The 15112-nt window shown below is 39.6% G+C and overlaps 2 protein-coding genes across 3 annotated transcripts in view; both read left to right on the top strand.

Annotated features, from left to right (window-relative positions):
• The window catches only part of LOC132998185 (aquaporin-3-like), an 11646-nt gene extending 11005 nt beyond the window's left edge, over nucleotides 1-641 (top strand). The window contains exon 6 of the mRNA XM_061067683.1: nucleotides 479-641. Coding sequence (XP_060923666.1) covers nucleotides 479-641 — 163 coding nt within the window. The remainder of the gene's footprint in view (nucleotides 1-478) is intronic.
• A 3964-nt stretch (nucleotides 642-4605) lies between these two features.
• LOC132998182 (hepatic triacylglycerol lipase-like) overlaps nucleotides 4606-15112 on the top strand; it is a 37417-nt gene continuing 26910 nt past the window's right edge. Inside the window, exons 1-9 of one of the 2 annotated variants that reach the window (XM_061067680.1) lie at nucleotides 4606-4912; nucleotides 6834-7012; nucleotides 7751-7930; nucleotides 8029-8146; nucleotides 8296-8529; nucleotides 9824-10066; nucleotides 10964-11078; nucleotides 11483-11701; nucleotides 12694-13363. In XM_061067680.1, the coding sequence (XP_060923663.1) occupies nucleotides 4831-4912; nucleotides 6834-7012; nucleotides 7751-7930; nucleotides 8029-8146; nucleotides 8296-8529; nucleotides 9824-10066; nucleotides 10964-11078; nucleotides 11483-11701; nucleotides 12694-12811 (1488 nt within the window). In that variant the 5' untranslated portion in view covers nucleotides 4606-4830 and the 3' untranslated portion in view covers nucleotides 12812-13363. Of the gene's footprint in view, nucleotides 4913-6833; nucleotides 7013-7750; nucleotides 7931-8028; nucleotides 8147-8295; nucleotides 8530-9823; nucleotides 10067-10963; nucleotides 11079-11482; nucleotides 11702-12693; nucleotides 13364-15112 lie in introns of those variants that run through there. The other variant, XM_061067681.1, reaches the window with a different exon arrangement.

Here is a 15112-nt window from a genome sequence, read left to right as displayed (position 1 = left end):
CCCCTCACCCCTCTACAAATCCACTACTGAGTGTGAAAACCAAACCATCATGTATGCCTTGTGTCAGCCAAAGTCTTCTATAGTCTTTAAATAAATGGGTAGTTGGACATTTTGCGGATAATTAATGCACTCAAGAGGTGCAGATCGGTGGATCTTATTACCTCTGGACAGAGTTTCCTGTCTTTGTCCTAAACTAAGCCACCATGCAAACCTGAGAGTGCTAACATTCATCTGATATATCCTAAAGCAAGAACATGAAAAGGTGGATTTCCCAAAATGTTGGGATCTAATCCTTTAAAACCAGATTTAAAGGAAGTATTGTTATATTCTCCATGCATAGTCATTTCCAGTGGTGGCATTGCAAATCAAGGCACAAGAAGATTTTAAAGGTTTGATTCATGCAGGAAATTGTCTGAATAAAAAACTAGATTTTAAAATTGTATTTTGACATAATTATTTGCATGTGTCCTCCCTGCAGAGCTGAACGCGGCTGGTGGTGGATCCCTTTGTTCGGGCCCTTGGTTGGTGGAGCAGTCGCAGCCTGCATTTACTGTCTCTGCATTAAGTTTCACCGCCCAAAGCCGGAAATAGAGGAGGAGAACAACATCCAGGACAAATATGGAATGATAACCATGAGTTAAAAAAATCTTCCTCTAGATCACAGTTTTTTTTTACATTTCTAACATACATTCACAGCTGATCGTTTAATACAAGGCATGCATGTCCAACAATATGATACTTGTAGATCTATAGTATGCTGATGTTAGTGGGGATATATGTTGTCGGTTACATAGGCATCTATATATTTGAGATTATATTTAGTGTTTTGAATATTCTGCAACAGCACAGTGTGAACACTTATTTGGCAACTCGACAATCACATAGATTTTTATTTAATTCGTTTTTTGTTCTTTTGTGAAAGAGAAACTCATGTGAAATGTGAGTGTCCATTTGACTTCAAACCCTTTATCTGGCCTACATTTGAGTCAGAGTCGTTACAATGTGCATGTTTGAAAAGATGTTTAAGTTTGTTTGTTTGAATATTGTTTTTTACATGTTTCTTTCACTATGTTATTCTTTACGGCTTATTATTAAGGTATAGTTTACTTTCTCAAGTATTCTTTCTTTCTTTTTTCTTCCAAATGATTCAGTGTATCCTATATTGAATAAAAATTGTGTTTTGTTCACACTTGTTATGTTTGTTTTCTAAAAACTCGGAATAATCAGAAGTTTAGCTAAATATATTAGTGTGACAGTATGGGAAAGCTACCCCTAAACAAATGATTCTTTTAATTATGTTGATGTCTTACTCTCATAATGTCCTAGGTGACCTTTGAGAACTTTCACATTCATTTCCTGGAGACTAAGCATAATCCTAACCCCTATTTGCCTAACTCTATATCCAAAGGCCAAAACTCAGGCAAAAGCTTTGTCCTAATCTGGACGAGACATTACCGTTTGACTGACATACACTCCTTGTCAAAATCTTAAGACCAGTTAAAAAATTGCATGAATTTGCATTTTGCACTGTTGAATCTTAGGCAGGTTTTTTATTGAAAAAAACAATTTAACTGAAGTAGGCTGTTCATCAGCTGATCAAAAGTTTAAGACCACAGCTAAAAAAAAAAAAAAAACCTCCTAAAACAGAAATTAAAGTGTCAAAAACTGACTCAGTAATGAGTATCTCCACCATTATTGTTGATCACTTCAAAAATTCGTTTTGGCATGCTTTTTGCAAGTGTTTCCAAAAGGCTAGTGCGAATGTTGCGCCAAGTGGTGAAGATGGCTTCACGAAGGGCATCCACTGTCTGGAACTGAAGTCCATTTTTATAAACTTCCCTTGCCATCCATCCCCAAATGTTCTCAATTGGATTAAGATCAGGGGAACACGCAGGATGGTCCAAAAGAGTGATGTTATTCTCCTGGAAAAAAGTCTTGGTCAGACGGGCATTGTGAATTGGAGCGTTGTCCTGCTGAAAAACCCAGTCGTTACCACACAGACGAGGGCCCTCAGTCATGAGGGATTCCCGCTGCAACATCTCCACATAGCCAGCTGCTGTTTGACGCCCCTGCACAACCTGGAGCTCCATTGTTCCATTGAAGGAAAAAGCACCCCAGATCATGATGGCGCCCCCTCCACTGTGCCGCGTAGAAAACATCTCAGGTGGCATCTCCTTGTCATGCCAGTAACGTTTGAAGCCATCAGGACCATCAAGGTTAAATTTTTTCTTGTAAGAGAATAAAACTTTCTTCCACCTTTGAATGTCCCATGTTTGGTGCTCCCTTGCAAAGTCTAAACGGGCAATTTTGTGGCGTTGAAGAAGACGTGGCCTTTGAAGACGTTTCTTGTTTTTGAAGCCCTTCCTTCGCAGATGCCGTCTGATGGTTATTGGGCTGCAGTAAGCACCAGTAATGGCCTTAATTTGGGACGAGGATCGTCCCGTGTCTTGACGGACAGCCATTCGGATCCTCGAATGTGAGATTTTTTTGGGTCTACCACTTGATTTTTTTGTTCCATAACCCTGAGGATCTTTTAAGAAATGCAAAATGACTGTCTAACTGCGTCCAACCTCAGCAGCGATGGCACGTTGTGAGAGGCCTTGTTTATGCAGTTCAACAATCCTACCATGTTCAAAGTCGGTGAGCTATTTTGCCTTTGAAATCAAGAGATCTTCACAGTGTGATTATTTGACAGGAAATGACATGGAATCCAAATTTTTGCACAGATTTTGGCTTTTAAAGGCTGTGGTCTTAAACTTTTGATCAGCTGATGAACTGCCTATTTTAGTTAAATTGTTGTTTTCAATAAATTGCCTGCTCACAACTTTTGGTCTCTTGTTCCCATTTCTTCTTTTTGCATTTTGAAGCTCTACTTAGAACCTTCCTAAGATCCAACAGTGCAAAATGCAAATTCATGCAATTTTTTAACTGGTCTTAAGATTTTGATCAGGAGTGTATATCCCCCAAATGTAGCTTTGTTGTTATAGTCAAGCACCCCAGTAGGTCGATGCACGTCCATGAATCATCAATTGGATTAAAGCAGTGATACATTAATATTTAAACGAAGACAAGTGGAAGAGCTTACATAACTTTTCACAGTTCAGTGGTTTTAAGGGCTCTTCCCACAGAGCACATCCTTTCTTTGACTTAAATAATATCTGCTTCACATTAATGATGGATGACACGAGCTACGAGTTTTCTGTCTTTATTCTGTTTCCTCTAGACATGATTTATAGTATTATGGTTTGAGAGCATACAAACACTGTCGTATTTGTGTGCATTTTACCTTCGGATGAGTCACTGGCCATCAAAATACTGTGTTTGAACCCTCACCAGCACGCACAAACACACACACACGCGCGCCCATATACACACAGTATTTGGAAAAGCAAAGGTTCCACATGTTTACTTTTCAGAACTGTTCACCTGCAGATGTGACATCACACATTAGACAAACTGTGACTTTAACTCTTTGGCTGATGAACTGAATTGAGCCTTTACAGAAAGTCATGTGTTTACTGTGTGAAATGTTATTCGGTTCATGGTAAGTGTCACCTGAGCCTGAACTATGAAAACAATGTGCCTGCGTGTGTTTATATGTGTGAATACTGAGCTGATTTACTGTCTTTTGCTTATATATTGTATAATACAAATACAGTTATTCACCAATGCCAGTTCAAGTATTAATGTGTGTATGCATCAGGGCTGGTAAATTAAATATTATCAAGAATTATCGCAATATCATCAATTTTTCAAAAGTTCAATTCATTGTTTAAACACAGTGTGGAACATTACTGGTCCACCTCATATTTGTAAAAAACCAACCATCATCCAGGAGGAACAATCTGTCTTTAAACTCAATCGAAATAATAATGTGACATTTATGATGATGATGCATTCATTGAGCTACATTCACTATAATTCAAGTTTTAGCCTCTGCACATCAAAATAAAATGTTAGGAATGTGTATTAAATAGTTTTTTGTGTGAAAAAATAAACATCCAGAACATTGATTATTGTAACTTTTAGGTCTTTGAGATTCATTAGAGATTTATTTGTAGCTTAATATCAGCAAATTTAGACTACTACCAAATATAGATTTTTTTGTTTTAAACAATGATGTGGCTTGTGATTTGTCTCAGTATCTCAGTCTCTCTGTGACCACTGTGTGATCATTAACCACTCACACCATATAACCTGAAACAAATTGTTACTTTAGAACACTCCAGTGTAAAGGTGATAGTACATGTAACCAGTCACAAACATTGATTTTACTGAGTCCTACCACATAAGAATGATCCACGTCTAAATCTTCAATCGTGGATTTACTCATTCATGTTTGTCCACAGACTTTATTTTAGCCTTTAACTGAGGAATCATTGATTTTGTAATTCATGTCTAACGGCAGTGTTAGATAACAGTACTTCTAAGTGGGCCGTGTTCTGACAGAAGGATCTAGGGTCATTTCAACCTATCAGCCATTATCGGCACATTGTACCACACCCCCTCCCCGTTCATAACCCTGCTCTTTCACAATGTGTTTGATCTGCACAGCTCGGCCAATCAGGACGAGACCCAATCCTCCTGATCCATAAATCAACACTGCCTCTGTCCTCTCTCCCTCTGTACAGTACAGTACAATGTGTTTCCCGCACCCAGGACAGAGAAGAGACGTCTCTGAAACAGCCTCTTCTCCCACAGACAGAAGGATCTCACCCTCAGACTCTCCGTTATCTGTATTTCTCCCCCTGCTACAGGTTTAAGTCTGAGCTCCTCACCTGCGAGAGGAGCGGTGGTAACAAGGAAGTAGAGAAGTGTCTGTGGGCCGTCATGTCTGTGCTTCAAATCCTCTGCGGTTTGCTGTTAACCTATCACATCAGTGAAGGGAAGAAAATCAAAGGGAATGGAGCAGGTGAGTGATGTTTAAAATCAACCCAAACAGGGGTGCTCAAGACAATTGCTTCTTATATCGATTAATCAATCAATATAAAATATATCAAATGAACAGATCAAACTTACAGATCAACAGACAATACAGGAGACGGATGGATCCCTGATAGTTTGGTTACTTTTATGCTCCACATGGATCTGGATTATTGATTTTATTTCAATATTAGACAAACCTGGAAAAATATAACACATCCTGAATATAATTGTAGCAATTTTAATCAGTTTTCCTTACCAATGATGCAAATAATGATCGAATTCTTTAATGATAAACTCCTGGTGATGCAGTTTTCAGACATGTTGCCAAACAGCGGTTAAAAAATTGGGCCTTTGACCTCTTAAACATGTTTTTTACAGTCGGATTTCATCCCATCACATGTAATTGTATTTGGTTGTAACTAGATGTTAACTTTGGGTTCTTCTGTTTCATCTATCTGAAGTATTTTAATTTAAATCCAACACTGGAATCCAATAACGACACAATGCTCTGGGTGGCAGTAAGAAGCTGTAGCAACATTTCTTCATATCCGTTCAGTTGTGGAAAAAACCTAGTTGCTGAAAATCTTGTGGGCCTGAACAGTTTTAGCTCTGATGTGTTTAGGTTTTTGTCTTTTAAGTTTCTTACAGATACAATTGTTCTAAAAAACTGTGAATATATCAAAAAAATGTCATTAAAAAATGTATGAAAATGCAAAACTACTGATTTGAGCTGAGAACAACACTTCAGTCACATCATGCAAACATTTATTTTTTTTACATTTGGCACTGTGCTGTGGTGATTACAGAGCAGTGCTGATAAAGAGCACTTTTTTAATTACAGTGTTTATGCTCTATAATGACTTATAATGAGTCAGACCGTTTTCATGTGCTCTCTGTGTTCATGTGGATAAAAAGTCATACCAGGGAGGAGACATTTATTTAACGGAGACATTAAGATGAATGATTGAGCGATAATTACTGTCATTACTTTTACAGTTGAGATGTTATCATAGGCTTCATCTCAACAACCAGAGCTCATCTGATGACAACTCTGTTACTGATCACCCGTGGGTTTCTGGTCTTATTAGAATTCAAATGTGAGAATAATAAATATGCTGGACAAAAATCGATGGCGAACGATAAAGGAAATGTAATGATCATTTCTTTGGAGCAAGATCTATAATGTTGGGAGGTTTCTGTGGCAGTTTTAACATTTTAAGAGAGGGGGGATTATTTAAGAATCTACGAGAAGAGTCTTGCAAAGAGTCACTTGTTTTGCATGACCCGGGAACACAGCACAGTGCCTCTGAGTTGTGTTAGAGACCCTATGTTGGAAATGACGGTTTGATCTCCTCCTATTTACGCGAAGAAGAAGAATCAAATCAATACACAAGTTAAACCATTTCTTAGCTCTCCACTGGACAAACAAAGAGAGATTGCAGCATGATCTGTCATCAGTCAATATTTGCAAAGCACTTTTCCTACAAACAATGCAACTCAAAGGGTTTTAATAAAACCAATAAAACCAATACAAATTATACCCCGACCAATCTCCACCCCATCACTGCACATAGTAGGACAATATTTCATTAAACTGAGGAAACATTATCATAAATCCAAATATTTCAAATGAGGAGACACAAGAGATAACATGATAATAAAATATAATATAATATGCTACAATATAATATAATATAATATAATATAATAAGAGACAGTTAATAAGTAATTAAATTATTATATAGATAATTAATTAAAATAGAATAAAACGACACATCTGTAAACCAATCTAAGATGTATGAATAAATAAAGAGACAATTACACAAATTTCAATAAAAAGGTCTTGAGTTTGATGTTTAAAAACTTCAGACACCTGAAGAATAATCAGAAAACATCTGTGCTTGCAGTGGACACAGAGTGGAGCAGGGTCCTGAAGGGGATGGAGCCTTTTGTCAGCAGCTCGCTCTTCGGGCTGTTTTTAGAAGGTGAGGACACCTGCACACTGGACCCTCTGCAGCTGCACACTCTCACCTCCTGTGGCTTCAACAGCAGTAATCCCCTCATCATCATCACTCACGGGTGGTCGGTAAGGTCAACTCCCGCTCTCCTCACGCTTCACCGACTTCCAACACTGCATACAAAACATGGAGCTCACCGCCTAGAAGTAATCTCTTGCACTTCAGCCCCTCTGCAAACAGAGGTGGGTGCTCCCAGATTAGGAGCATACACTAAAAACAGCTCGCTGGGCCTCCTCTCAATGACCGACGGTTCAGTCACTGACAAGTGACACTGGACTGTTTTTAAAATGTGGAGCTTGGCAACAAGAGAGAAAGAACATGTTCAAAATACTGAAATAATGACATACACAGACATTTTCTGAAATGCCTGCAAATAATTGACTGAATCAGATTAATTCCAAAAGGTGACATTTTAGATGGATGGATGGATGAACTATATATATAATGGAGGGATGGATGAATGGTATATGTAATGGGTGGATGAGTGGTATAGATGGGCGATTGGTATATTATGGATGGCTGGATGGACGGATGAGGGGTATATAATTGATAGATGGATGGATAGATGAGTGGTATATATAATGGATGGATGGATGAGGGGTATATAACGGAAGGATGGATGAGTGGTATATATAATTTATAGATGGATGGATGGATGAGTGGTATATATAATGGATGGATGGATGAGGGGTATATAACAGATGGATGGATGGATGGATGAGTGGTGTATGACAAACGGATGGATGTTATAATCAGTAGAAACCCTTTGATAAGACACACATCTCTGAGCAGCAGTTTCCCGTCAGGTGGATGGGATGATGGAGAGCTGGGTGCTCAGGTTAGCCACAGCCCTGAAGACCAACCTGAAAGACGTCAACGTGGTGATCACTGACTGGTTGTCCCTGGCTCACCAGCACTACCCCACTGCTGCACAGAGCACCCGCACTGTGGGAAAGGACATAGCTCACCTGCTGCACTCACTTCAGGTCAGGGGGGGATTTCAGTTTGATTCTGAAGAAACACTTTTGAACAACATGAATGTAGTACAGTTGCCAAGACTATGTCAAATATCTGTCCAAAACAGGAACAGTACCAGTACCCAGTAAGAAAAGCTCATTTGATTGGCTACAGCCTTGGCGCTCACATCTCTGGATTTGCAGGAAGTTATCTGGAAGGTCCAGACAAGATTGGAAGAATCACTGGTGAGTTTTTCCACACCGGGAATGCAGTTGTGTTGCGCTAGCTTATGTCCTTCTGGCCAAAAACCTTATTGCAAAAGTATAATGAACTTTTGAGATCCGTATTCTAAAACAAACCAATGTTTCATGTTGAATATTGTTGTTTTTTCCAGGTCTGGATCCAGCAGGGCCACTATTTGAAGGCATGTCTCCCTCAGACAGACTCTCCCCAGATGACGCTGAATTTGTGGACGCCATTCACACCTTCACCCAGGAACGTATGGGCCTCAGTGTGGGCATCAAACAAGCAGTGGCCCATTATGACTTTTACCCTAACGGAGGAGACTTCCAGCCAGGATGCGACCTGCAAAGCGTTTACGAGCACATAACCCAGTACGGGCTTATGGGTACGATACACAACACACTGTGACACCTTAGAAAATATATGTTGTATATGTCGTCTGAGGAATATGTATTAAACCAGATAGAACCAAAATGTCACACACACAAAAAATCCTGCTCTAGTCATTGCAGTACAATTTTAAAAGTAAGGTCAGAGAAAAAGCTATAAAATTTACAAAATGTTTATCCTCTGGGAACCATGAACATGCCAACAGATTAGGATAATCAACTCATTGGGTTTCCATGGCATCATGGTGATGCATTAAAAATACAGCTTTAAAGCGCCGCCTTTGCACTAAAGCTGAACAGATCATTTGATGAGTCCATCCCCAACGTTTTAAGTGTCAGGGGTAAACAGTGGTGCAACATGCCTCCAAACTGCTCCTGTGGTGGCATCCAAGTGGTGGTCCGTAAGCCCCTACATTCAAATTCCACTCAAAACGAGATCCTTTAGACCATGATTTTATCTTAAATGTCTGCTATGATCCTCCTCTGGAGCCAACTCAAAAACTTCACCTACTCCTCCATCGACATAGTGCTGAGTAGATGATGAGTCCATTTTCGTTTTTGGGTGATCTATCCCTTTAGATAAAAACCTTCAGTACAGGAGTGGCCTCCTTTTTGAACCGTTATTCTTGTTGCTTTGTTGGAGGATTTTTTTTTGTGAGACTGAAGGGAGTTATTTTCCTTTCAGGAGTCAGACCATTCCGCTTTCCTGCATCTGAGCAATGTGTTGTGCAGCCTAACTCTCTGGTTTACCTCCTCCTCGGCTCTGTCATAATATTTGTCTTTGTCTTAATAGCTCTTGCCACCTCAACGCACTGCTTTAGAAGTCATATCTTGGGCACTGGTTCATCTTTTGCTTGTTGACAGTTTCTCGTCCAGCGAGGAAGCAGATGTGTTTAATTTCCTCTAGGCGGCTGTTGGATTTATGGTGCTTCACAATCCAAAACCCTTTTCACATCATGTGTGACAGTGACAGCCACATTAAAGCATCTGTCATCCCCGGGAGCTAATTAGCAACATGTGCCGTCCTCTGCTCTGTCCGTCGCTCCGAGCTGAGCTGCCTCCAGGCTACAGGAGAAAAGAGCAGACCAGTGTCACACTTAATGAGACTCTTTCAGGAGGGACAGACTGATCAATGTCAGCTATTGGTGATAATGAAATCAATACACCACCAGACATTCTAGATTAAGACACAGTCCTGCAACCTGCAATGTTGTGTGGAATTGATCTGTCAAAGGCTGTTTTAATAAACTCTTTTATAAACGTCCACCATATGTTTGTTTTCTCCCAAAGGTTTCGAGCAGACAGTGAAATGTGCTCATGAACGCTCCGTCCATCTATTCATTGACTCCCTGCAGAACAAAGACAAGCAGAGCACTGCCTACAGCTGCACCGATACGAATGCTTTCGACCACGGTGCGTGTCTGGACTGTCGGAAGAATCGCTGCAACACACTGGGCTACGGTATCAAGAAGGTTCCCAGTGCAAGAGAGAAGAGGCTCTACCTAAAGACGCGCCCTCGGATGCCTTACAAACGTATGTGGTTCTTTCTCGTGATTTCAAACAAACAGCTCAAGATACATTTCTATACAGATCTTTAATCTCCAAACAGTTCAGCATGTCTTTCTTCTAAAATCTGTGAACTGATCATCTGAGATGGATCCGACAGCAGCACATAAAAAAGGTGGCATCAAAGAATGACCCTCAGTAGAGCGCATACATCCATCAAGGCCCAACACATTTCTTTGTATCTACCCACAATGTAAAAAAAAAAGTGGAATATTCCCCAACTTAACTTTGAGAAACATAAATTGACCTTATTTGTTATTGACCACATCTATTTTCTACTACTTTATACTTTAACATCACCAATTTGAAAACTTACGTTATTAAGTAAATATATATATATTAATGTGTTGTAGGTTAAGATAATAGTGTGTTGATCCTTGGGTCAGTTCATAACCAAGCCATATACTGAGTAAATAAAATGATCCTCACTTTAACTAGCTTCACAAAATATGATCTTTACTTGTAATATATTACTTCTAGTCTGTGATATTGCTACTTTTACTTAAGTTACAGGGACAGGTATTTCTCCTTTGGGGAACGGAGATAAAAAAAGAGGGAAAACAAGACATAGATTACAATTCCAAAAGAAACAACATACATATACTTTTAACTTTATTGTTTATAGCACAAGTATTTAAAAGGGTATATAAATTCAAAGGGACTCTAATTGCATTTGTATATGATGAGATATGATATGGTTGCTTAGGATGGATAATGCATCAATTATTTCTAATCGTCAAAATGGAATTGACTCACAGTCTCACATTATCACCAGTTGTAATCTGACAGAAAGTAAACATTGTGCTGGATGACTCGTCTGTCTTCATCTCTTCCTCCTCCTCTGCTTCTATTTGTCCTCTGAAGTCTATCATTACCAGTTCAGGATCCAGTTTGTCAACCAGATGGAGAAGATGGAGCCCTCTCTCAGCATCTCCCTCACCGGAACGCAGGAGGAGAGTGGAAACCTCCGCATTTCCTTGTGAGTACTGTACCGACCTCCCATCGGGCTTACATTGCATCACATCGATGCTCAGTGAACCTTGAACCCTCTGATACATGCAATATGCAGCTGGGCTCTCAACGCTGTAGTGGGGGAAAAAAAGAAAGCAAGTTGAGGGGAACAGCTGACACACATGGAAACAACTCCAGCCCCTGCATGAAAGAGAACTGTAAATGGGGACGATGGAGTGAATTATTTACTTGAGACACTATTCATTAATGTGTGTGATCCCTTGTGTTCTGTGTAGAGGAAATCTCAAGTGCTGCTCTGCTGCAGACTTCTGTCACAAAAGAGGGTCTCTGCTTTGTTGTAAAGAAACGTGACGGCCTTTTGCAGGATGCTCTCTGTTATAATCATCTTTCGCTCTTCCCTTTCCACTAAAGCACTGAAAAGATCAGGGGTAACAAGACCTACACCTTCCTGATCACCCTGGACCGAGACTTGGGTGATCTGATGTTGCTCAGGTTGCACTGGGAGCAACCGGCCCTGTGGAAGAACATGTGGAGCCGGGTGCAGACCATCATGCCCTGGGGCGGCCGGGAGGGAAAACCACTGCTGACTGTGAAAAAGATCAGCATCAAATCAGGCGAGACACAGAAGAGGTACTCCATCCTACACGTAAAAGTCCTTGAGTAAAAGTCACTGGGAATAAACAAATTTAAAATCGTATTGCACAAATTCCTTTATTTATCTATACAGAAACAGGCAAGTAATGCGCTTATGTTTTAATAAACACACTGGCTAGAAAATAAAATTGCCACCATTTTGAAATTAAGACTGTAAAATATTAGCATTCTGAATAAACTACAGGAAAAATCAACTACATTTGTCATCAGCAATTTAAATATATGCTGAATGCTGAATGAACATGTCGTCAGGGAGGAAAAAGTGTTAATGTTATTTTACAGTGTAACATTAGGATGTAAGCAGCATTTTAAATGTAGCCTGCTAGTAGTTTAGTGCAGAGAGAGATGCCGCACAACCCTCCAACAACATACAACAACATACAACACACCATGCTTTATTACATAATGTTGTCAGGTTGTTGAACTAACGGTGGTGGAATGGACGGTCGTTTCCAGTTTACTTGTATTTAGCCAAACAAGTATTCAGACGACTCACGAGGATTAAAAACACCAAAATTCAAACAAGATTACGAGTATATTTTCAAATACTAAAAATTAGACACTAATTTGATGCTTGTATAAATCATTTTGTTTCATACTGGTTAAGCTGAGATCATGTTTTTGAATTGAAAATCCTACAACTTAATAATTTGGGCTAGCACATACGACTTTATTACTACTATAACATGTATGTATTGGTACAATATATCAGAAATAGTTTAAAATGATAAAAATATTGATAATGAATTATAAAAATAAAAAAATCTAAAAACTGTACTGTGAACAAGCATAATTATTTCATTTTCAGAGGATTGTTTAATACTTGACTAATATAACGCATAATTAAATGTTCCAGTATAAACTACAAAACCTTCAACATCCACACTATTGAAGACTTGTAACGCCCCCTAGTGGATTGTTTCCTAATCACAGGACCCACTCATGTCAACATTGCTTTTGTTTTCCAGAACCTCTTTTTGTGCCATGACAGACAACGAGCAGCATGTTGAGTTGTCACAAGATAAAGTGTTTGTGCGCTGCGCAGACGAGAAGCCAAGACAGCGCAGAAGAAAGCTCAACCAGTAGACCTGTGTAGGTTCGTCGGATATGTTCCACAGACTCAAGATCTCTAATGTCCCACCAGGTCACAATGGGAGGAGATTCTGCTAAGCAGATTTAGTGAGCACATCAGAAATCATTAATTTTATTTTCTGAAATATGTGGCACTAAACTAATGTTACACATAGTGCTACTGAGCAAAGAAAGCACACTAGCAACTTTTGTAAACTGTGTTTACAATTTACCGGAACATGATGTTTGAGTATATGATGTAACTTTTAGGGTTCAGCTTGTGATCTGCTGATATTTACATCTCTGTCCACAAACAAATGTCTTCCACAGTTGAACCTTTGCGAATTTAAATATTAACCAGACAATGAACAGTCAGAAGTTCAACGGCCTTTTGATGACTTTCATTCCAGAGTGTACATGCAATTTTTTTAAGTGTCTAATGTTCTATGTAAAATGATCACTCTCATCATTTAAAAACAAACACAAGTCTTTCTAATAACTTTATATGAATATATTGTTACTCAAATTCAAACCAAAGCAATAAATCTATACCTCTTTTCTACTCTATCTGGTGGTTTGATCTTTTTCTCCTCATCTGTGAAGGTGGATCTTATTTACATACTGAAAAACTGATTCAGAAACAGAAGGTCCAAGATAGCTGAGGGGACAAAAAACAAGAACTTGTGAACGGTAGTGTTTGAGTTAAACAAATAATAAAAATGACTAAGCTGAATAAAAATATAGCTAAAAAGATTTAACAGCTGGAGAAATCTGTCAAAGCTCAGTCAGTAAACACAGAATTAGGGCAGGAACATCCAAATAGAGGCAATTCTGAGTATTTAGCGAGTGGTGACTCCAGAAGGCACAGTTCAATGTGAGGGCAATAAACTCAGGTTTAATCACAGAGACAGTAAACGTGAGCTCATGTCAGACCACCCTGTCCGACTGCATATTCTCTCACCATTTATTCCAGCCCCAGACTAAAGACCAGTTTGTAAACACAGCTGCAGAACCATGACAATAAAAATACACATTTAGAAAATACTTCTCCCCCACCACAACCCTCCATCTTTCAACAGATGACTCTATAATCTGTATCTTCTTCACTAACTACTAACTGCCCTCTACGCCCCACAGCAGCTAATGTGACCCCTTCTGCACAGCTTCAGCCAGGAGGGACTTAGCCCTGAAATATGCATGCAGACGTCTTTCCCCCCCAACACACGTGTTTGCTGTTGTGTTAATAATCCTGAGAAAGTGAATTAAAACAGTAAATAATCTTCGTCATTCAGAAGATCAGGTTCATTCGAAAGAGAAAAAGATATCTACTGCAACATCTGTACAATCGCAAACCGAAGGAACATGACCGCTTTAGAAAGGAAAAGCTCTGGTGTTTTGCTGTTTAAACAATCTAATTACATTGGCAATTAAATTTATTTTCTTCTAAGAAAATGTCTCTGTTGTTTTGGATTGGCAGCAAAAACTCATGCGACTTGCAGTCCTGCTATTGTGCTGAAGATGGCAGCACTTTGGAGAGGGAGAACAGGGAATGAAAAGGTTGCACAGACGGAGGAAGGCGAACTCTGACACAAAGCTGCTTCTCTCTCCTCAGTTCTTTGAAAAAAAAAAGAAGATTAAGACCACATAACAGAGAACAGTGGATTTTTGCTCCTGTCCCTCCTTGGAAAAAAAAAATTATTTCAAATATAAGCTGTGTGAACTGCTGATCTGGCTCTCAGAGCAGAGGAGCTCAGCGGGTTTGTTAGGCCCAAAAATGAAACTAACAAAAAAAAAAAACTTCAGGCTTTGTCCAGTGAAAGCGTCTCAGTTACAAGTTCTTTGAATGTTGTGGTGAAGGTAACTCTTTAGAGTGAAGTGCTCCCATTGTAGGCACTAGGAAGAACTAAGGCAAAGAGCTGACCAGTGTCTCAGCGTCTCATCGGTTCCATCTGTCCCATCTGATAGTTCTCTCTGTACTGTTGCTGGGGACGCTGGCCCCGGGCCTGTTGGTTTGCTTGCTGTTGTCTTCTTCGTTTCAGTGTACCTACAGAACAGCCACATCTCAGTAACAGGCAAACAGAGTCAATGAATGCTGTGATCTGTCTGCAACTGCAACTCATGTGTATAACTATATCTATTGTACCTGGCAGTGGTTTGGGTGGGGGCAGTTTGGGGGTGCTGCTGGGGGTGTGGACGCTGCAGCTCTAGATGAACCCGGTTATTAGCCTAATAAGAGCTGCCCATCAACAGTACTGCCCACCAGTGATCCTGGGTAACAATGGAGCAATTAAATATAGACGAGAAGCACAGCAGAAC

The sequence above is a fragment of the Limanda limanda genome, chromosome 3 (assembly GCF_963576545.1).
Source record: "Limanda limanda chromosome 3, fLimLim1.1, whole genome shotgun sequence".
Classification (NCBI taxonomy): Eukaryota; Metazoa; Chordata; class Actinopteri; order Pleuronectiformes; family Pleuronectidae; genus Limanda; species Limanda limanda.
This window is presented reverse-complemented; position numbering and strand designations above follow the sequence as displayed.